This window comes from Oreochromis niloticus, linkage group LG4, assembly GCF_001858045.2.
Source record: "Oreochromis niloticus isolate F11D_XX linkage group LG4, O_niloticus_UMD_NMBU, whole genome shotgun sequence".
Lineage (NCBI taxonomy): Eukaryota > Metazoa > Chordata > Actinopteri > Cichliformes > Cichlidae > Oreochromis > Oreochromis niloticus.
In genome coordinates this window covers 8,957,395-8,979,344 of record NC_031969.2, presented here as the reverse complement: position 1 = coordinate 8,979,344, position 21,950 = coordinate 8,957,395, and the positions used below count along the sequence as shown (strand labels likewise).

The following is a 21,950-nucleotide window of genomic DNA, read 5'->3' as shown; positions in this document are numbered from 1 at the left end:
TTTAAGATGAAAACGTTTCGTTTTTAATGTAATTTGTACTCTCAGACATTTCATATTCCCTTTGCCGTAAGATTGCACTAACCATAGCCTACACAAGCACCCACTGTCTTTAGCTGTCCCTGCACTCCACGCTGTAGACAGTGTGCTGTGCAGGTGAAGCTGTAATCCATGACACAGTCACCGACTCAGGTGTAATCCCCTAACGTACCAGGACGAGCTGCTCCCACCCCTCTGAAGGACAAACCTGGTAGTGGTCACCTCAGAAATGACCCAGAACTGTCACATCAACACTACCGCAGAGTGGAAGTCTGAATGTAAGCTCATTTACGAATATATATTAAAATGATATGGGGAGAATAATCATCACAGGTTTAAAATTGCTCTCTCTTTGATGTGAGAGACAAGCTGGATTCTATCTTTACACTTTGTGCCTTAAAGATCAGGTACTTATTTAGACCCCCGTATTTTCTATGTCATGAAGGCCACATTTTGATCTCTGGTGATTTGGCACTTCCCTGTAATGGTCCAAAAATGATGATTATGGTCCAAAAGTAAGGAATTTGAATCTGCACCTGTAGCCACTAAACACAGAGATTTAAACTCATCAGAAATGTAAATAAAACTTTAAAATATAATCCAACCATTTTCTTCCACTTACCCAGCTCTAGTCTGTCCCAGCTGTCAGTGTGTAAGTATGTAAGTATGTGCATACAGTAGTTTTGTGAAGTATGAAGACATAATGATGCAAGACTCAGACTGTGAAAAATCAGTCAGTGCCTCTCATCTGATCACCTTAGGATCAGCTGTTTTTTGTTTGTTTTTAATAATAACTTTATTATATTGAATGAAGGTGCACAACATTTTTCTTTTCTTCCAGCAGTTTTGAGCTCTGAGGGATACTTTGAACCAGCCAATGACGACACGGCACTGCACTGAAGTATTACAGGAATTGGATGTTACTAAAGTTACTAACAGGCACATGCCGCCTTGTGCCCAAAGGACATTGTGACAAACTGTGATGAGAGCATCCACCGACCCTGCCTTTAAGCTACCTTTACAAGTGTTACAAAAACGTCTCTACTGGAAATTGTTTAGACACAAGAAGGACTCATAGTTAGAAAATAAGTATCATATCAAAATGTAAACAGGAGGCCTGCTATGACTTGTTTTGACCAGCCACTGGTAGCATTTTTCTTCCTCTAAGTCACAGACATTAAACTGGTGCAGTTTTCTATTAATCAAAACATGAGATGAAAATTAGAAAAAAAAAATAGTTGCAAATAAATGTAAAACTGATTGGGGTGCAGTTATACACCCACTAGTCTCCATTTGGTACACCTGATCAGCTGTGCGTTAATGCAAATATCTGATCAGCCAATCACATTGCAGCATTTCAGTGCATTTAGGCGTGTAGACATGAACGAGGTGACCTGCTGAAGTTCAAACTGAGCATCTGAGTGAGAATGAACTGGGATTTAAGTAGCTTTGAAGGTGGCATGGTTGCTGGTGCCAGGCAGGCTGGTCTGAGTGTTTCAGAAACTGCTCATCTGCTGGGATTTTCCCACACGGCCATCTGTAGGCGTTACAGAAAATGGTCTGAAGAAGAGAAAACATCCAGTGAGCGATAGTGTTCTGGCCGAAAGGTGATGGTAAGCCGACTCACCTCCTGATTTATTACAACCACAGAAGAGCATTTCTGAATGCACATTGAACATGGAGCTGCAGAAGAGCACACTGGGTGGTGCTTCTGTCAGCTAAACAGGAAACTGAGGCTACAATTAGTATGAGCTCACCAAATTGGACAATAGAAGAAGTTTTATTAGCTAGAATCGGTTAAACGTTGCCTGATCTGATGAGTCTCCATTTCTTCTGTGACATTCAGATAGTGGGTGTCAGAATTTGGCATAAACATGGATCCATCCTGCCTGGTATCAACAGTTCAAGCTGATGCTGCTGGTGTAAAGGTGTGGGGGGGATATTTTCTTGGTTAACCATGGGTCTCGTAGCACCAAATGAGCATCATTTAAACATCACACCTATTGTTGCTGACCATGTTCATTCCTGTATGACCGTAGTGTAGCCACCCTCTGATGTCCCCCTCAGATTCAACCCATCTACCTTGTTGAATCTGGGCCACAAAGAATTAAAGCAGTTCTGAAGGTAAAAGGCGGTCTGAGCAAAAGCCACCTACCTAATAAAGCAGCTGGTAAATGTATGTTTATGCCATGAAAGTTATGTCTCTCTCTTTTACTGTATAAAAATGCTCTCTTCAAATATGATTTTTTTCCAGGAAACTGAACTATTTCAATTTTTGACTCATTTTTAAAATCTTGTTGTAGACTTTGGGAAGGATGATTGCATTAAAGATTTTTTCACATTCTTTCAGTTACATTTTCCTCTTCTAGCAGAAATCTGCAGAGTGAAGTTGGCTCGCAGCAATATTGTCTTATGGCTGATTCCAGCCAGCTGGCACCTTTGCACATTTTGCTCGATGGGAGTTTCTTCCTCCTGGCAGAACGTTTTATTTTAGTCTTGTGATACTGAGGTCTTCATAAGGACATGCATGCTGTTTATTTAAGGATTTATCAGTGTGTGGAGGACTGTGATGACAACTCATGGTTTGCAGCTTTATATTTAAATGCTTTCAGTAATGATCAATTTCAAGTAGCAACAATAGACCGAAAATTTGCTGCCTATATTTATTTAAAGAGTGCAAATACGGGACGGGCTGCCTGAATGAGAGTGCTCTAAATAGTAGCTGATATGTTGCTGGCATGATTGCAGGGCAGGCATATGTGAGGTTTTGCCGTCTTCATTCACAGAGTCCAAATCAATTCAGAGACTCATTGTCAATGTTTAACCGATAGTGCCGCAGTCTAGAATTATAACGGCAATAATCAAACAAAACAAAGAGGAGCTTCCAATTATCGCATACGTCACTCGGGCAATAATCGGTGAGTCCAAAGAGGCCACTTTTGCTGCTACACACTAGTGATGCTGCCATATTCTGCATCATTCAGCAGGCTTTTTAATGGGCAGGCGGTTATTAGACACACATTATGGGGTTAGACACAAAAACATCTGAAATCCACAATTTAACTCCAATTGTCACTTTGAAAAAAAATGAGAATTTACATCATCACGTGAGCCAACTACATTAAGTGTGATGACCCAACCCAATCAGGCAACATCCTTCATCCACCTGGCTTTGGACACAGAGTGGGGCTACTGCAGTCTCCAGACAGGCTCATGTGCAATAATCCCACAAAGTCCTTACAGTCACCAGGTAATCTGGCAGGCAGACATCCCAGCATGGAGGCCACACATTCCCAACAACCGTTTTCTGTCACCACCGCAGTGTTAGACCATAACCAATATCACAATTTAGGCACATGCGTAAGACAAATCAGCTTCTGCACGCTCCTTTGCTCATCGGCCTGCAGACAAGAAGGCGTGCACGTCGCTGGGCCAGTCTGTTATTAGACCCACGCCTCATCGAGTTCGACCTTGTTAACCTTAACGCACTACGGTGCTCTTATGTGACTCATGTTTAATCTGTATCCTTAATCCACCATTTCCAAACATATGACTCGCTGGGGTTGGCAGCCTTGTACAGCTATTTTCATGAGAGGGGTATTTGTAGTTGCAACACACGCGTGACTGTCTTATGAAGAACACTGTTTCTGGAAACGCGCGATCCCTCATATTAATAATGAAAACCAGGAGTCCACGGTCATCACGGACTGTATATAAAACATGGACAAAGCTGCACAAACTAAAAAGTGAAGGCAGTAGAACTAGAAAAGTGGCTTGAACCTGCAATGTCCAGCAGGGGGCAACAAATGCAGCTGCATAAAGTTGTACAGAAGTCTTCTTTATGACCTGAGTAAACGCTTTCCAAATGAGTTTATAGGTTCTATTGCTACTTTCAGATCATACCGACTCAGTTCTGCAGCACTTTGAAGTCCAGGTTACACCCAGGACAGGTCAAAAGCCTATCACAGGCTGCAGCTGGTTGTATTTTAAATAACAAGGCAGAAAAAAAATCAAAGTGAAGCATTTTAATAAGCCCCTATGCAGCACATACATAACAAAAAATAACTTTTCACAGCAGACCAACAATAGAACTGGAAAAAAAGAAACAGATAAAAGCATGCAGCTCTACCAGACTTTTTTCCATTGTTTTCAAAACATATGAACACCTGTCTTTCTCCTTTTCTTTCCCAACTAAATATGTTAATTAGACTTTTCATGCACCCTCTAGCACCAGTGTCTGTAGAAAATAAAATCTTTAGCAAAATCTAGACTTTAAAACTTCCTAGAAACGGAAGTTTGAGTATGATGGAGCATTTGCGCCGTCAGTGGAGGTTGCAGGAAGGAGCAAGAGGCCTGTGCTGATATCTTTTCTACACAGATCCATCGCCTGTTTGTATGATATCTTCTCTTTACTGATGGGGTCCACCAGCTCCTTTGTGTGGGAAGCCTCATCTTGCAGATCTTTTGCCGTTGTGCTGTCAATCAGCCCGGTGGCGAGAGCTTCCTTGACAGTGAGGCGGCCTGCTTTGGTGGGATCCACCAACCCGCCGATCAGATACTGCGCCTCTAAGTACCTCCTGGCATTTTCTTGGGGAATGAACCCTTTCTGTGCTGCCTGTCCTACAGCAAGACGCTGTTTGGTCGTAGGATCCTCGACTCCGGTGAAGGCCTTCTGGGCATTCAGAAGCTTATACTTTTGGTTTGTGTCAATGAGGCCCTGTTCAGCTGCTTTGTGGACAGACAGCTTGTCCTTTTTGCCCAGATCAACTATTCCGCCGGTGGCTGCTTGTGCCTCCAGCAGCTTTAGAGCAGTGTCGGCATCAATGAGACCGCGGGTGAGGGCACTTCTCACAGACATGCGGCTTTCGGTGGTGGTATCAAAAATGCCAGAGATTGGGAAAAACTCATCACCTGGTAAAGCACTGAGGTTGGTCAGACTGCCGAGACTGCCGCTGTATTGGGTGTTTAGGTTAGTGTAGGAGGACCTCAGAGATGAAGACATGGAGCTCAAGGGAGAGGCTGAGATGGGTTTGGTAGGAGTGGATGGGATTGTTTTAGTGGGAGATTTCGGCATTAATGGAGGAACGTAGGGCTTGCTTCTTTCGCCTGCAACGAGGAGAGCAAACTCAGAAATGGGCATTTTCCCTTCCTTGTAGCGGCTCACGTCACGTTGAGTCAAACGGCCCTCCCTCAGAGCATCCTTCACAGAGTACTGATTCCCACTTTTTCGATCGTGCAAAAGGATTGTATCTCCACCTGGACCAGTTGAAGTGATTTCCTCCCAGTCACACTCCAGCTCTGACAGTTTGATGTACTGGTTTCGATCGATTAGTCCCTGTGAGTAGGCATCGTAGGGTGACAGATCTTTACCAGTTTCTGGATCCATGATGGTGATCTTGGTGGAAAGATTTGCCTCTCTGGTTTGAGTCTCAGAACGGTCCTCATTCTTTATTTTGTCCAGCATCTCGATGATGAGTTTGTCTTTCTCGTGTATTTTGTCCTTCTCTTTTAGGATCTCTTTTTCAAGCCGTTGTATTTCAGAGGACGTCTTAAGACTTCTCTGCCGTACCATCAGGTTCCTCTCACTCATCAACTTGGACTGTTGCTGGAAGGTGATGCTGATGCTGTGTCTTTGGGACTCTAAGGCTTTGAGCTGCTTCAGGAGATCTTCCTTATCTCTCTGCAGAGCATCTCTCATGGAAATGAGAGTGGTCTCCTCCTGAGAAGTCACAGACTTTGACGTCTGCAGATGGGTCATTTTGAGGTGCATGCTCTGAATGTTGTCTTCTTGGTTCCGCCTGAGATTTCTCTCCTTTGTTACTAGCTCTCTGAGTTGTTCCCTTTCAGCTTCAACTGCTGGGTCTTTCTCCACACGGACAACTTCTCTGTAAACAACCTTCTCAATTGATTTTTCCTTTTGCAGAATTTCAAGCTTGAGCTTTATGTTGCGGATTTCTCTCTCTAAACGATTGATTTCATTGCTCTCTGTCTCCAAGTTGCCATGTATACTACCAATGAGTTTGTCCAGCTGAGGATCCTTCTCCACTTTCAAGACCTCCTCGACAATAATTTTTTCCTCAACGGGTGGTGGGGCATTCTCCAGTTCAAGAATACGAGCTTTAATCTGTCTCAGCTCTGACTCTACTTGGATCTTCTTCTGACGATCATCCAGCTGAGCCAGCATATTCTCTTTATCTTGAATCAGAGCTCTGAGTTGTCTGACTTCCAGTTCAAGTTTTCTGCGGGTTTTCGTTTCATCATCCAGTTTCTTGTTTAATTTCTCATGCTCCAGGATCTGCTTAGGGTCCTTCTGAAGGCGAACCACCTCTTGTGTTAGAATTTTCTCCTCTGGCTTCTGCCTTTCGAGGGTGATGTATTGGTTCTGCAGGTCAAAGAGACATTCCTCTAAAGATCGGCGGTGCTGAATCTCTTCTCTGAGGTTCCGTCGAAGCCTGTCAGCTTCTTTCTCCAGAAGAGGATCATCCTCATATTTGATGACTTCTTTATTCACTAGCTGTGTCTCCACTTTAGTTTTTTCAGCTTTCAGCTCATCCCTTTCTTTACGCAGGTGGGTCAGAAGCTCTATGGTGGTGTCATAGTTGACTTGTAGACGGTTCATTTGGTTGTTCAGCCTTTGTAATTCCCTGATGACTTCGGGACTCTTTTCTTCTTTGATCACCTCTTGGGTCACCTCCTTGTACTCCACCTTGGGCTTCTGAGCCCGCAGTGTAACCAGAGTTTTCGTCACTGTGTCAATTTCTTTCTCCATGTCTGTGCGGTTTTGGCTTGAATCCTGCATCTCTTTTTTCAGACGTATCATCTCAACCTCTGTCTCGGGATCAACTCTGTAAATCTCGTTGATGATTTCCTTCACCTCCACCTTTGGCCTGAGATTCTTCAGTTCACTGTAACGTAACTGAAGGGTGGTGAGGTCTTTCATCAAGATAACGTTTTCATCCTTCTCTTCTTCCAAAGCCATCCGCAGCTTGTTTGACTCTTCAACCGTTTCCGGATCTTGTTGTACCTGGCTCACAACCTTGGTAATAACCTTGGGTTGGATGGTGGGAATGACCCTCTCCAGTGTGTTTATTTGGCTCCTTGTGCTAAAAATGTGATCATTGAGGGCCTTGCATCGGTACTCCTCCTCTGCAATATCACTCTGGAACAGAAGAACAGCTTTCAGCATCTCTGGATCTTTCTCAAGCCTCACCACTTCCTTTTTAACAACTTTCTCTATGATTTTTGGTTTCTGCTGAGCCAGAACAGTTATCTCTTTTTTCACTTGAACGGCTTCTGTGTTCCTCGTTTGGAGTTCCAGGCGTAACCTCTGAATCTCGTCTCGAAGCTTAGCTGCTTCTTTGTCAAGCTGGGGGTCCTTCTCATATTCGGTGAGGATCTTCGTCACTAGTTTAGGCTCGACTTTGCTCAGCTGCAGCTCCAGTTTGATAAGCTTCTCATTGATGATTTCAATCTCTGTTTTGGTGGTTGACCTTTTCAGTGCTTCATCCTCGATCCGACTTTTCAGCGACTGCAGTTCCATCTCCAGTTTGGGATCGCGGTAATATTGCACCACCTCCTTCTCCTCCAACCTCTCCACTCCTCTCCTGCTCTTCAGAGACACAAACCTCTGGCGGTATGTATCCAGGTTGTTTTCAGCATGAAGACGCCTGCTGACCTCCTCACTTAATTCCTTTTTCAAACTATCGCTTTGCTCCTGGTCTTTCATTTGGCTCTGGAGCTGCAGCTGCTGAGTGACAGCCACCTGACTGATTTTCTCTTCATTCTGCGCATAAATAAAAGGACACAAAGAAGGTCAGAGAAGGAGGGGGTGAGTATTATTTAATGTAAAAAAAAAACAGAAAACAAAAACACACACACACAGTGAAATAACTACAACAATGCTGCTGGATTTATTTTGAGTCCATGATATCCTACCATAGCCTTGATGTTCTTCGCTGTACCCAACTGATTTAGTAACTGGTTGTTCTCTGCAGACACCTCAGCGTAGCGGTTCAACAGATCTTTCTCCTGTAGTAAAAGAAGAAGATTCTTATTTCCATCTACAATCATTTAAAATTTGGTTATACAGCTATGGCAAGACCCCAACAGAGAAAAAAGCAGGGAACAGTGAATTATGACAGTAAATAAGTCAAATACAGGTGGGTTGCAAAGCTGCTTGCACTAATGAAATATCTTTTTGTAGCTCCTTTATTGTCTTTGTGTAGCTGTGTAAAACCATACCGTTCTCTGTATCGCCTGAGCCAGAGTTGAAGTCTGACGTTTCAGTGAAACTGGTCTCTCGTCGACATTTTCTTCACTCTCATCTTCATCCTCATCAGCACCATCATTATCCGTCACAATGGCACGGTAAGTGTTTGACTTGATCTCATAGTCCTGAAAAGAAATACATTTAAACATTTAAGGATGGCTTCATGTTGAGGCCATGCCTAATATACAGTAAATATTTTGTTATGTTTAGGTCTTATTCTCAGAACTCACATTTAAGACATTTTGCAGATTGCGGGAAAGGTCCTTGACGTGGTTTAAATCACCTGACTTCTTCTTGATGTCCTCTACCACTCTCTAAAAAATAACCAAAAGCAGACTTGAGCTATTTTATTTATAGACATCAGAGTCTTGTTAATGCATGTAAATAAAATGAAAATTACAAAACAAAATACTTCCACTCACCTTCTGAGCATTCTCCTTGCTTGTAATTTCTGTCACTCTGTCCGTAGGTTTGATCTTATTATCTGGCAAATTGACCAAGAAGAAGTCCAGCGACTGAAAGGCATTCTGGAAATCCTGATTTTTATTGACTGCTTGCTGCACAAGAGCAGACCTAAAGCAAAAACATACATGTAAGTTACAACAACACAGGTGCATTGGTTACAACAATGCCTGATTTTGTCTTTACTTTTCTCTCACCTCTCCTGAAGCTGGCTATTGACGCTTGTGTAACGGTTCTTCAGGTTCTTCACCTGGTTCTCCTGCCGGCGGATGTCGGGACAATATTCATTGAGATTCTGCTGCAGAGAGTTGCACGCCTGCTCTGTCAGGTCCAATTCTTTGCCTAATTTCTTCAGCTCATCTTTCTTTGACGCTACATCTTTACTCATTTCCTGTTTGACAACATAATGACAAAGAAAAGGCATGAGAAAAGACACATTTCCACAATTCCAATTATCTATACTATTGTATAACTTTTAGATTTATTTACAACACCTGAAGCTTCTCGTTGCGACTCTGAAGAGAGTTTGGTTGGTCAAGAATGGTGCCGTCTTTAGCCAGTTCTTTCTCAAACCCAGAGACAACGCCCTCTACGTTCTGTATCTCTTTCTCTAAGTACATGGAAGCTGTTGCTCTGATGAAAGCAGAGAAGTAGCAAAGTTAAATAAAATAAAGAAAACACCACAAGAACACGCACATAGATATACTACTCTACTGTATCTGAACTGACATGTTGGTAAATACTCAATTTAATTGTAAAATCTATTGAAGCAAATGGCTATTTCTGTCCACTGTTTACCACAGCTGTCAATGCCGGGTGCGAGGCGTCCACCTTTATTTACTACAGAGGCTGTAAAACCTTTTGAAACGAGTCCAGTACAGGTCATTCAGTCAGAGAAGTTCACTCTGACTGTTGTCTCTTTCTTTATGTTTCTCTGGTGAAGGAGACCCCTCCTCCGTCAATAAAACATGTGCATGATGCCTTTTATCTTGAGTCTAAAGGTCCAAGAATGAATTTAAATGTCCATCCACAGCATGCGAACGCCTACAAGTTCTCTTCTCCTCCACCTTTGGTGTACTCCATACGTAGCCAGTCTCAAGCCACTTAAATAAAACACGATTAGGTGGAAGAGAAATAATTGTATTCAGTTACGGTGGGGAACATGGCGGCTTCCACAAACCTGCTTATTTTTAATGGCTTAATTATAAGTTCATGACGCATCATTTTTTTAGAAGATATAATTACATGCTAATCTATGTATATTTATGAGTAAACTAGGCTTTTTCTATTAAAAAACTTCCATTATAAGGACTGGACCTTAATGAAGATTTCATTCAAGATTCGAGATTTTATTTAGAATTTCATTCTAATGTTCGTACTTTTTATTATAAAGGTCGATGAGAGCATTGACGTCATCAAACTTTTTGTTGGTGGCGCTGAGTTTAGGTGGCAGGGCAGAGGCGGTGGGACCCAGAGGTTTCTTAGCCAGAATAGGATCCACCTCTCTCTGGATGGCAGATTTCTCCGACTCTAGCTTCTTCACAGCGAGAGCTGATTTCTGGAGGGCAAAGAAACACGTTTAGAAAGGACATAATTCAGTTGCATTGTGACCTGCGTGGTGCCATTGAAGTATAATGCTCATCATGTTTACCTCATGCTCTTGCAATCTGTTTGCCAGGTCCTGAGTCGGGTTACGGTTGTCTAGCGGGGTCCTCGCTCGCCTCAAGATCTCTTTTTCCTTCGCCTCCAGGGCTTTATTGATTTTGCCTAATTCACTGAGGAGCTCTGCAACTCTGGGATCCTCTGGAGCACTTTTAACAGCAACTGAGGAGAAAGGAAAACAGCTCTGCAATGAAAAGTTAGACTAGCCCAATTGTTTCAGAAAAGATTTCTGTCCTGGTCTGAAAGTCCGGAGAGATGAGAAGAAGTGAAGTGACTGTTCTTGTTCTCACCTGCCTTCTGAGGCTGAATCACCTCTACAGCAGGGCTCTTTAAGGAGGCTATCAGAGCAGATCTACGACGCTTTAGGTCAGCCAGCTGTCTGTCCAGACTGAACACACACACACAGTGGTGATTTAAAATCACATAATTACCAATAAAGCAAAGAAAGTATGCTGAAGGAGTCGTGATTATACCTGTTCACTGTCTCCAAGGCCTCAGGATCAGGTGGTGGGATCATAAAACATGCTGCAGCAAGGGTTTTGGTTTTCCCACTGCTGTCCTGAAGCTTCCAGTTCTTATTATCAGAGTTGGACTTCAGGGTTAGCTTCTCACCACGTCGTACTGCACCCTAAAACAGACAGAGAAGGAGAGAGAAATCGCTAAATTTACGATCTCCAGCATAAGGTGGCTGCCTGTAAATTACACCTGTTGACATCCTACCTCTTCATCGATCCAGTCACACAGGGATATTACAGTGGTCGGTTTGCTGAGCTGCATTCTGCGCAACTTCAGAGGCACGACGCTATCGCTAAGTTCCCTGAGGGCAGCCAGGCGCTGCTCATTCCTCTTCACTGCTGGTTCATCTCCCTGAAAGTGAATTTCAAAACAGTTTCAAAGTAGTTTCCATGTTTTCCCACTGTTCAAGTAGTTAGAGGTACAACTATAGTTCAGTGTGCAAACTGATACCTTGAGTATATCCTTAAATGGGGACAGTGGGTTTATTTTGCACCACAACACAACAAAGTCACCATTGTTTAGCAAGGAAATGAACACTTTAATGAGCAGAATTAAGTATAAAGTCAATAAAAGCCGAAGTATAATGCCCTCACATGAGAATGCAGATTCTCAGGAGGTGAAATCTTAAACATGGGCTTAAATATAGTGTGTCTTTTGCCCCTCCCTGAACCTGGTTCTGCCTGAAGCTTCTTCCTGTTAAAAGTTTTCCCTTCCCACTGTCACTGCTCAAAGTGGCGCCAGTGTAATTGTTTGGGTTTCCTTCCAATATTGCAGGGTCCCTACATTACAGTATAAAGTGCCTTGAAGTGGCTGTTGTTGTTATTTGTCGCTATATAAATAAATCTGAGTTGAACTGAAAAGTTCAAAGAGCCGCCTTTTCTGAAATGAACTCGGCAAAGTTTTTTCTTATATAACCGCAACGAACCTGCTTTCTGAAACAGAAGATGCAAATGATCAGCAAATACTGCAAGTCAGCACACGAGCTGCAGTACGAAGCCAAACCAGAACCAAACAAGTTACTTCTTACAGACTGATTCCCTTGTTGTTAAAGACAAAACTGCTTTTGCTATTAATATGTGAGCCTCCAGCAGGGTGGCACAGTGGTGTCCTAGCTTGCTCTATTGCAGGGGTGGGCAACTCCAGGCCTCGAGGGCCGGTGTCCTGCAGGTTTTAGATGTGTCCTTGATCCAACACAGCTGATTCAAATGGCTAAATAACCTTCTCAACATGTCTTGTAGTTCTCCAGAGGTCTGGTAATGAACTAATCATTTGATTCAGGTGTGTTGACCCAGGGTGAGATCTAAAACCTGCAGGACACCAGCCCTCGAGGCCTGGAGTTGCCCACCCCTGCTCTACTGCCTTGCAGCAAGAAGATTCTGGATTAAATCCAGTCTGTGGAGGTTACATGTTCACTCTGAGTACTCTGACTTCTCACAGTCAAAAAAAAAACATGCATGGGGTTAGGCCAGGGGTGGGCAATCTCAGTCCACGAGGGCCGGTGTCCCTGCAGGTTTTAGATCGCCCCTTAGGTCAACACATCTGAATCACATGATTAGTTCGTTACCAGGCCTCTGGAGAACTTCAGGACATGTTGAGGAGGTAATTTAGCCATTTAAATCAGCTGTGTTGGTTCAAGGACACATCTAAAACCTGCAGGGACACCGGCCCTCGTGGACTGAGATTGCCCACACCTGGGTTAGGCTAACTGGTGGTTCTAAATGGACCAAAGGTGCGAATGGTTATCTGTACACAGTATTATTAGGCAGGAGACAGACATTTGAACTTTGTCACAAATCCCACACACTTAACAACTACAGTAGCACTGCTGTAATAACCATTTTAACATCCCTGAACTTGAACATTGGCCTAAAACCATTCCTCTCTACAGCAGTCTCAGTTATCACAGCAGTTTGTTGTTGTTACAGTGCAGCCGAGTCTCCTAATTTTGTGGTTATGGAAGTCTGTGCATTTAAAATTGTAACAGACTGAATTCCCAAACTGTTGTCTGGTTTGGTTTGGTGTTAATTTTTGGTAGAATTTCAGATTGACCATGTACCACCTTTGACTTGTTCTCGGTCCCTCTTGTGTCAGCCATGAAAACATGGCATATCTTTTCTATGCTTGTTAAGACTCCTAGAAATTGCACAGAAATCACAACATATTTTAAAAAAAACTGTGTCTTACCTCGAGTGCCAACAGGATCTCGGGGTTGGTCTTGTTCTCCATGGACTTTGAGTCCAGAGTCGAGCTGAGTCTCTCCAGAGATTCTGACAACCTTTCTGCATCCAATTGGAACTGCATTGAACAGTCAGCTGTTAGCAGCAGGCTCTTAGTCAACTGGAAACTTTTCATTTTCACCACAGCTCTTTACCTTTTTGTAGTTGTCAATATTGTCCAGGTGTACTTCCTGTGCCAGACACAGGTTGAGAAAGCCTTGCCATTCAGCTTGTACCGTATCTCTGTGTGCCTGACAAAAACAACATGTTTAAATGAAGCTACAACCATACAGCCATACGGGACAGTAGGATGATTTATCACAGATGTAAAATGTACTTTTATGGTTGGGCTGCCGGGGTGTTTCATCTTAACGAGGTTATCTCCTTCCTCCTGGAGCTGGTTGACTTCTTGCTCGTGTGCTAACAGTCCGTTAGTTTTGAATTTCTGTGCGAAAATGAAACGTGCAAGTGCTCAATTCAAAGCTCCCTTTGCACCGATAAAATCACAAACAGAGACTTTAACTAATAATAATCACTCAGCATGGGTGATGCTGGATTCTCACCTCATACTCCATGCGGACGCTCGGCGGGTCAACCATGCGATCACTCCAGTCTCTCTGGAGGATCCTATCCTGCTGGCTCGACAGGTAGATCAGCTCCTTGCTGCAGCTTTGCATGTACTCGTATAAAGAAGCCAGGTGGTTGCGCCGTCGCTCGGAGCTCTCCTGCAGAACACACAAGGTGCAAACAACATATGAGCACCACACACAACAGTCCTCAAGTTTAACTCCAAGCAGCACAAGTGGCAAATTTACTAATTAAATCGACTTACAAAAAGTTCAGCGTATTTCTCTTTGAGGGCGGCGTACTGCTCCTGTGAACAAACAAGAAGCACGTTAATGATCCATCCTGCACGCAGGAACTGTAGAGTACATACATGCGAAGCTTTGCTCTGCTACCTGTGAGAGGGTAGTGCTGGGCTTCAGCTGGTCTTCGTAGGCCTTGATCTCCTGATGGCGAAGGTTATGAGCTGCTATCTGCCTCTCTACATCAGAAAGCTTGGGGCCGTATGCCTCTGCTCTCAGCTGTTTCTGTAAAACACAACAGAGAACCGTTCAAGATTCAAGCAGCTACTAAAAATCCCAGAAGGACTTTAAGGTTGCAGAAATTTTGGTCATTCAACTGACCAGCTTCTCATCAAACAGAGGACCCCAGCCAATCTTTTGGGTCCGGTCCACGTCTTGTACCGAGTCGTACACTTCCCTGAAGGTAGCGCAGTCATTGACCCAGCGACTGTGGAGATTTCCCACACTGAGAGACAAAATGTTTAACTTAGTAGTGAGAAGCTGGGTGGAGAGCAATGAAAGGGATTGTGGAAACGACTGTTTGTGATGAGAATGCCTCTGTGGCATGTAACAGATCAAGTTCTGTCTGCACGCCAGCGTTTGTGTATGTTTGAGTTTTGGCCATGACACCACTAAACACTCACTCTCTCTCAATCTCGTTAGCCTGAGGGTGTTGAAGCTTCTTGGCTCCGCCCACATCCATGAAAAGGTCCTTGAGCAGCCCCTCGGCCTGGGCCAGGTTTTCTGCATTCTCCTTCTTGTGGAGCAGTTGTTCGTTATTCCCCTTTCGCTCTGTGTCCTACACAGGAGAACCGCAAATTTAACAAAGTAACATTTCAACCCTTTTTAGAAATGTCTGGATTTTTTGCTAAACTCCTTGTGGAATAGAAGTGCCTCAGAGATCCATGTCATGTTTGCATTTTTAACACTTATGGCAAAATGATGAGTTAGGTAAAGGAAATGCTGGCATACAGTGCCTCCACCTATGATTTATGAGGACTTCTTACCACAGCCAGCAGTTTCTCTGATCGCAGGATATTCTTCTCCACTTGGTCTGCATTCTTTTGCATGCGAGAAACCAGCATGGCCAGTTCTTGGGCCTGAGTCCTGGGTAGGAACACAGAAAGATGATGGTAAAAATGCTCCCAATTAATCACTATCCTTAGCTCCTAAAGTTGTTCTTTATACAACAAGAAGACACAACAAAACCAATACCTCAAAGCAGCAAAGCATTTACTCATGTGACTGAAGTCAAACATCAGATAAGTGTGCTTACAAAAACGAAAAAACAGTCATTTAACTGAGAAGATCTCTAGGAGAGGTTCACTGACTCGGTTTGTACAGTGAAGAGGAATTGACTGAGTAAAAGAAGTAACACAACACTTTAAATTATCAGTATTTTAAATGTACTAAACATATTAAAAGGCAGAGACTCAGTGCAAATTGTGTAGTAAAAAATCATTCGGGGGATATTCTTCCTCTGTGGGTGTGCCTGGAGAGGATATCCCTTCTCTGTGACATCATACAGAGCCTAGAGTTTAAAAAAATCTGCCACATATGCTGACTTGAATTTAGTCATTTTAACATGAGCATCCATCATTTTAACTCTGTGACAGAAAATAATGAAAATGATAAAAGTCCAGTTTAAATATTTCTAGATGAACGTGAAGAAAAAGAACATCCTAATTGTGAAAGTGCTTAAAGTTACGTGATGGTGTTATTTACCTTTCACTGCTGCTACTAAAACATACTAAAGAAATCTGTTCAGCTGTGAACATAAAAACCAGCTCGGTGGCTCTTCGTGTTTCTTCACTTTAATGTCACTCTTTCCACACAGCTCTTTGTTCTCATTAAATGTGTTTGTTCTGTCATTCCTTCTTGGCTGTAGTATGGAAGACTATGTATCCTGACACACCCCAGATGAGGGGACGCACATTGCAGGGTAGAGGGGAGTGTCCCCCTGTCGCCTCCCTTCAGCAGTCAGGAATGCTGTCTGTGACGGGCTCAGACATTCCTGCTGCACCTTTAATCATATGAATGGTGCCATTGATTGACATTTGTAGTCAGACAAATGTCTGGCTTCCATAGAGGCACTGATTCAAGACGTTAAGATCTAGAAGGGTGTTGTTTTCATTCCTTGCAGGGTAAAAAGGGTTTGGATTAATTTACTCTGTCACATGTCTTTAATCTATATTTAATTCATATAGTAAAAAGAAGAGCAATTTCAACAGTATTTCTCAGTTTTTTTTGTGAGGGGGGGGGGGGGGGGGGGGTTGATTTTGCTTGGCCAATGCTTGACAGCCCTGCCATAGCTGCTCGCTTTATATTAAAAAGTGCTTCATATTTCATGGTTTCTTTTGAGGATTTTATTATATTTGAAATTAGTACTAGTAAGAATTTATCCCTTTTTGTTTTTACATTGCCAGCTCTTTATCAAATAGGAAATGTAGTTATGTTATCGGTCCATGATTAAAATAAATAAATAAACTGCAGTCCTGTTTAAAACAGCCAAGTAATAACAGTTCAATAATTTCATATAAAATAGTATTTAAAAATGTCAATATTTTTTGCACTATAAACTAAACTATAAATGTGTGTGTGTGTGTGTGTGTGTGTGTGTATCCTGGTGGGGACCGGAATCTGACATTTACTATACTGGTGGGGACTTTCTGGACCGTGGGGACCAAAATCCAGGTCCCCTCCGGGTTGAAAGCAATTTTCACACTCAAAATGTGGTTTTAGTGTCAGGGTTACAATTAGGTTATGGTCAGGTTTAGGGTAAGGGTTAGGGTTAGGCATTCATTTTTAATGGTGAGGGTTAGGGTAAGCGGCTAGGGAAAGCATTATGTCAATGGGATGTCCCCACGAGGATAGCAAACCAGACGTGTGTGTGTGTGTGTGTGTGTGTGTGTGTGTGTGTGTGATTAAATTACACACATATTTTCATTTCACAATTTGTAATTCTGAAGTGCTTTTAGGGAAAAACAGGATATAAATAGAATACTTCCTCGAGCACTGATTTCTCCTTTACTCAAACTAATTTTTACTACAAACATCTAACATGCGGGTCATGTGTTTCATTTCTGAGAACCGCAGAAGAAATACGCAGCGCTGCTGAAGCTCGTGACCCCCATGAATTGCGAATGTTCAGCTCTGTGCATCAGAAATGATGTGAATGCCCACAACACAATTCAATTCAGTTTTATTTATATAGTGCCAAATCAAATCATCAGTCACCTCTACAAGGTAAAGACCCTAAAATAGCACAGACAAAACCCAGATAATCAGATGACCCCCTTGATGACCAGGAACTTGGCGACAGTGGGAAGGAAAAACTCCCTTTTAACAGGAAGAAAACCTCCAGCACGACCATGGTTAGGGGAGGAAGACAGGACAGAAGACGATGAAAATGCCCAGAGGTGGATAAACACAGTGCATCATGGGAAGCCCCCCACCACCTTGAGCCTGTCGCAGGCAGAATAAACATTCACTTCCATTCAGGTACAAGTGTCACTGCGCTGATTAATAAAGCAGCAGCAGCAGTAAAACCCTGCCCTGCCGCTCCTTCATGCCTTCTTTCCAGTCACACTTTCAAGTCTTTGGTTTCAGGTCACGCCCCAATGTAACAGTAAGTGTGTGTTTGCCTGTGTCCCCTCACACCAGGATGAGATAACACCCCTGCTTAATCGCTTCAAGAGTCCACACAATTAACATCGTCAGGAGTCAACTCACTTTCCCCCTCGAACAACTGCAAAGTACTGCAAGCTGCAGTACTGCTATACACGCTGTCGGATGAAACAACAGGGACGTTGTTGACATATCGGCTGAGTGAGTCAGAACTTCAGCCTATTGAGTGGCACCAGAAATGGATTTAGTGAGTCAGTGAATTCAGGTGATACACCCCTTGGGCAAAGAAACAATTAAAAGTGTGTGTGGTTAAGTGAAGGAGTTGGGCGAGGTGACAAACAAACTGACTTTAAAGTTAGTGACATAGAGACAAGAATGAATGAGACGGAAAGTCTGTTTGCACGTAAAAACACAGGCTGTACTTTAACACTCAGTGTTGCTTTCCCATGAGCTGCGGTGTTATTGTCGGGGGAAAGTGAAACAGCCTGTGCAAACATAAATGGGATCATGGCACACAAAAAACTAAAAAGGATTAACAAACACAGTCAGGCATTTAAAAGAGAGAAACCAAGACAATACAGTAACACACACACACACAGAGGGAGAGAGAGAGTAAATCCCAACTCACTTGTTTAACTTCACGAAGTTGGGATCCTTTTTCTTCGACATCTCGAGACGTCGCTTGTGTGTATAACCTGAGTCCAAATGTATTTCTTCCTACCGCTCTCTTCTTCCTCTCGCTCCCTTCTTGCCTCCCGTGGCGTCTCCCTCTCAGTTAAGGGAGCGTTCACCTGTCTCAGCTCCTCCCCGGGCCAGCAGGTGTGTCGCCAGGAAAAGCAGAGAGAGCGGCAGACCGGGCGGACCTGTTCCACTTTCCCGCAACCTCACATTCTAGGAGAAAAATTGCACTTACCCTTGTAATTTTGTGCGCTTGCACTTTCTCAGAAGTGTGAGTGTGCTTTTTCTTTTTTCTCTCTTTTTTAATCCCTTTGCAGGAAACACGAGAGGAAGTCTGACGGGACCTCATTTTGCTCCTGAGCTTACACCAAAATCATTGATTAGCTCATATGTGACTTACAGTCAGCTCAGTGGGATTTGTTTTCCTTTTTTTTTGTCATTTTAAAGAATTTTATCATAGTAACGGGCTCTAAAGTTGCTTCTCACACAGTATATTACAAAGCACTCGTGGTCCCCGCAGAGATGATCACAGAGGAATGTAGAAAAACTAGCCACTTGACTGGATATCAGGCTCATCTTTAGGACTTACTCTCTTTGTTTAGATGTGACAATCAAGGTCTAACCTAGATTTTCACTGTGCTACGTTTCAGTATTTGTTATCTGAGAAGTATGAAATCGAAATTATATACTCAGTTTCATTACTGGTTGGGTGGTACTCTAAATAGTTGACCTTTTAGCTTTCAGACAGCGTGGTGGAGCATATAAATTTCTATATTGTCTGTGCTTACACACACACACACACACACCCTGTGAAATTACCGGACAGGAGTCAAGGTCTAACGTGAGGAATGCAAACTTCACATGCTGCCAAAAGAAGTAAATAAAGAAAAGAGCTGATAACAAAGATAAACTGCAGGGCTGCAGAGCATGCATCGCATCTGGAGTGTGCACGTCTGTGTAATTATGCAGCATGCTTAGTAATTAACGTGTGTGATTGGAGTTGGACGCACCTCTGCTCGTGGGGTCAAACAATATGAGCTTGTAAGAAATTAGTTCAGCACGCTGCTCCGTCTCATGCTTGCTGTAGGTGTGTCTGATGCACACCCAGAGCAGTTACTCAGGAAACCAACACCCACATACCTGTGCAGGAGGACAGGGAGGGATTGAGTAGAAGCCAGAAAAAGGTAAAAGGAAGTGAAATCAAACAGAGGCGGTCAGACATGAAAAGCAGCTCAAGGTCCGGGGTCATGGACATGACACTTTGACCCTTGCAGCACTTTAAATCTGCAAGATCAGCAATCCTGCAGCAATGAACCGGTCAGACGGTTACTGCAGCCATACCAAGTTTTAGTTTTGGTTGAGGTTTCGACCTAATAACAACCTCACAACCTAACACCCTAAATGACCCTGTTCTGCAACCAAACATCTGACATGTACTAACTACCTGATGAAGTCACTGGAACATTAGAGAACTTGAAGAGCCAGATTTACATCCTTATGCAGAACAAAAACAGAGTTAACACCTAGGGAATACTCAGCAGCTTCAATGCATTCTGAGGTTGCTCCAGATTTCACTACATAGTCTATGGGGCAAGGGCACAGCTAAAGAAGTGGTCTCGGGTTCCCCCTTCTCCCAAGTGGGCTGCTTCCCCCTTTTTAGGCAAACTGGTGTTTTCATCCTCAGTGTACCAAAGCCCTGAGTGGTTAACACTAGGAGGCACATTTAGAAGTGAACTAAAATTAGAAATGCAGAAAAAAGCACACAAAATACAACAGAAATGTTTTTGGGTACACAATATCGTGACGGAACAGCTTCCGGAGAGACAGAAACCAAAACATGCGAAGGATCGCGCTGAGACAGGAGTCATATGATGCAGGAAACTGAATGTTAGCTTGTCACTTCCGCAGCTGTTATTGTGTCCTCCATTGTGTTTTGTGATATTTTATATATATATATATATATTTTTTTTTTTTAACTTTTGCTCAATTTTCTTCCATGTAAGTCGTGTTTCATGTACTTTTGTTGCGTTTTTCTTTTTACTGGTCTTTGCTTAAGTTCCCTTACTGGGCCACCGTATCAATGCATAATTGTAAATGTAACTGTATGATTTAAAATAATATAATAAAATAATTTGAATTTCATTATAGAAGCGTACACCTCACAGTGGTTTGCTCCATTTCCTGGCATTCAGGGAAACACATTTGCACCATTAACTTGCCTTTTAGACTTTGTGCTTTAATGTTACAGGACAGCTAAGTTTCATAATGGACATTTTTATTGTTATGTAACTTTTTTTTAAAACTCTAATTGCCAATAAATAATTATCATTTAACAAACTTTTAAATGACCTGATTTAAAATATGGCTGACTACTCTTTGTTTATAATTAATTAGATGAAATTAATTTGAGAAATGCCTTTGTTACTACTAATATATATGAATGTGAATATATGTTGCTAGAAGACATGCTCAGCCGAATCCTGGTCCCCTTGTGCCATCCAGCTTTACGATGACAGTGTTAGGGTGGGAATGTCAATGATTGTCTGACTCGTGGTGGACTAGCAACCTGTCCAGGGTGTACCCCACCCACACTTAATTACAACTAGGATAGCCCTGACTTGGATAAGCATTAAGAAGATGTTTCAGAAGAGAGGATATTATAGTAAACTAAGAGGAAATAATAAAAAGCATCTCATTCATTTCAAATAAAATCTAAATTCATTCAAAACTATAACAGCTCTGCTGTGAAGCAGCAGGGTTAATGATGAACTTTTATCAGTGTAAGTGTTTTACCATGAACTGTTTCTAGAAAACAAAAAAGTCCAGAATTTATTAAGACTCACACAAGCAATGAGTAAGACGAGGGCAGTGAGGTCATAGGCACATTTTAAGCTTCCTCAAAGGCAGCAATGGTGTTATCCGCCTCTGTCCTTAAACCCAGCCCATCTGTTTAAATGACACATTATGCAATTCACGAAAGATAAGCTTGTTCCCTCAATCAAACGTACCTGCCGTAAATTGATTTCACAATGTAAAAAAGGTTGTAGTCCTGAAAAGAAAAAAACATACAAGACAAGCGTGTGTTCATTTCAGATAATGCTGTCGGCATTGAGGTGTGGCTGTCACAAAAAAAGAGCTCTTCTCTGGCTCATAAAAAACTCTGTAGTATTTACACAGCGTGCGTTCCTCACATACTTCTAGGCTGTGGTTCTGTAAACATGTAGAAAGCAGTTTAATCAGCCGCACCCACAGCACCTGTGAGCAGCAGTGGGGACTGTTCATCCAGAGATCTGATCTGTAATCATTCGCCACTGACCTGTGACCAGATTTCAGTCTCTTTATCATGAATATATACATTCATTGGATGGAGCAACAGCTGCACTGTGATAACTGGGACCCACATCCTCTTTTAACCTTAATGAGAAAGACTGCAATGCTTAGTCTTACTAGAGCTATGACAGAACAGTTGTGCTTCCTAATCAAAAAAGCAGTTAAATCAGCAAAATCAGTGATATCTCCATATCTTTATGCAGTACACTTGATTCCTTTAGTTTGTTCCTAATATTTCTGCTGCACAACATTTCTTTAACCGTGACTTATTTTAAATAGAAGGTTGTAGTCGTGAACCTAACATGTGCT

At 42.6% G+C, this 21,950-nt stretch overlaps 1 protein-coding gene across 3 annotated transcripts; it reads right to left on the bottom strand.

Moving 5' to 3' along the window:
* Positions 1-4,046: 4,046 nt before the first annotated feature.
* evplb (envoplakin b) lies at positions 4,047-19,574 on the bottom strand. Of its 3 annotated transcripts, XM_025906763.1 has the most exons (23): positions 19,322-19,574; positions 18,262-18,524; positions 15,014-15,113; positions 14,651-14,805; positions 14,349-14,472; positions 14,121-14,252; positions 13,994-14,035; positions 13,725-13,886; positions 13,499-13,606; positions 13,317-13,412; positions 13,130-13,240; positions 11,150-11,296; positions 10,903-11,057; positions 10,720-10,817; positions 10,419-10,591; positions 10,147-10,325; positions 9,262-9,400; positions 8,965-9,158; positions 8,728-8,878; positions 8,536-8,619; positions 8,278-8,430; positions 7,972-8,064; positions 4,047-7,819 (listed from the first exon to the last, which is right to left on the bottom strand). In XM_025906763.1, exons 2-23 carry the CDS (start codon positions 18,300-18,302, stop codon positions 4,319-4,321), a joined length of 6,138 nt encoding a protein of 2,045 aa, XP_025762548.1. In that variant the 5' UTR covers positions 18,303-18,524; positions 19,322-19,574; the 3' UTR covers positions 4,047-4,318. The 3 variants fall into 3 exon arrangements, with proteins under 3 accessions (XP_025762548.1, XP_005468520.1, XP_025762549.1); XM_005468463.4 differs by having other exon boundaries at positions 18,262-19,574; XM_025906764.1 differs by lacking the exons at positions 13,130-13,240; positions 13,317-13,412; positions 13,499-13,606; ... (6 more) ...; positions 18,262-18,524; positions 19,322-19,574 and adding an exon at positions 11,871-12,084.
* Between the last annotated feature and the right edge of the window lie 2,376 nt (positions 19,575-21,950).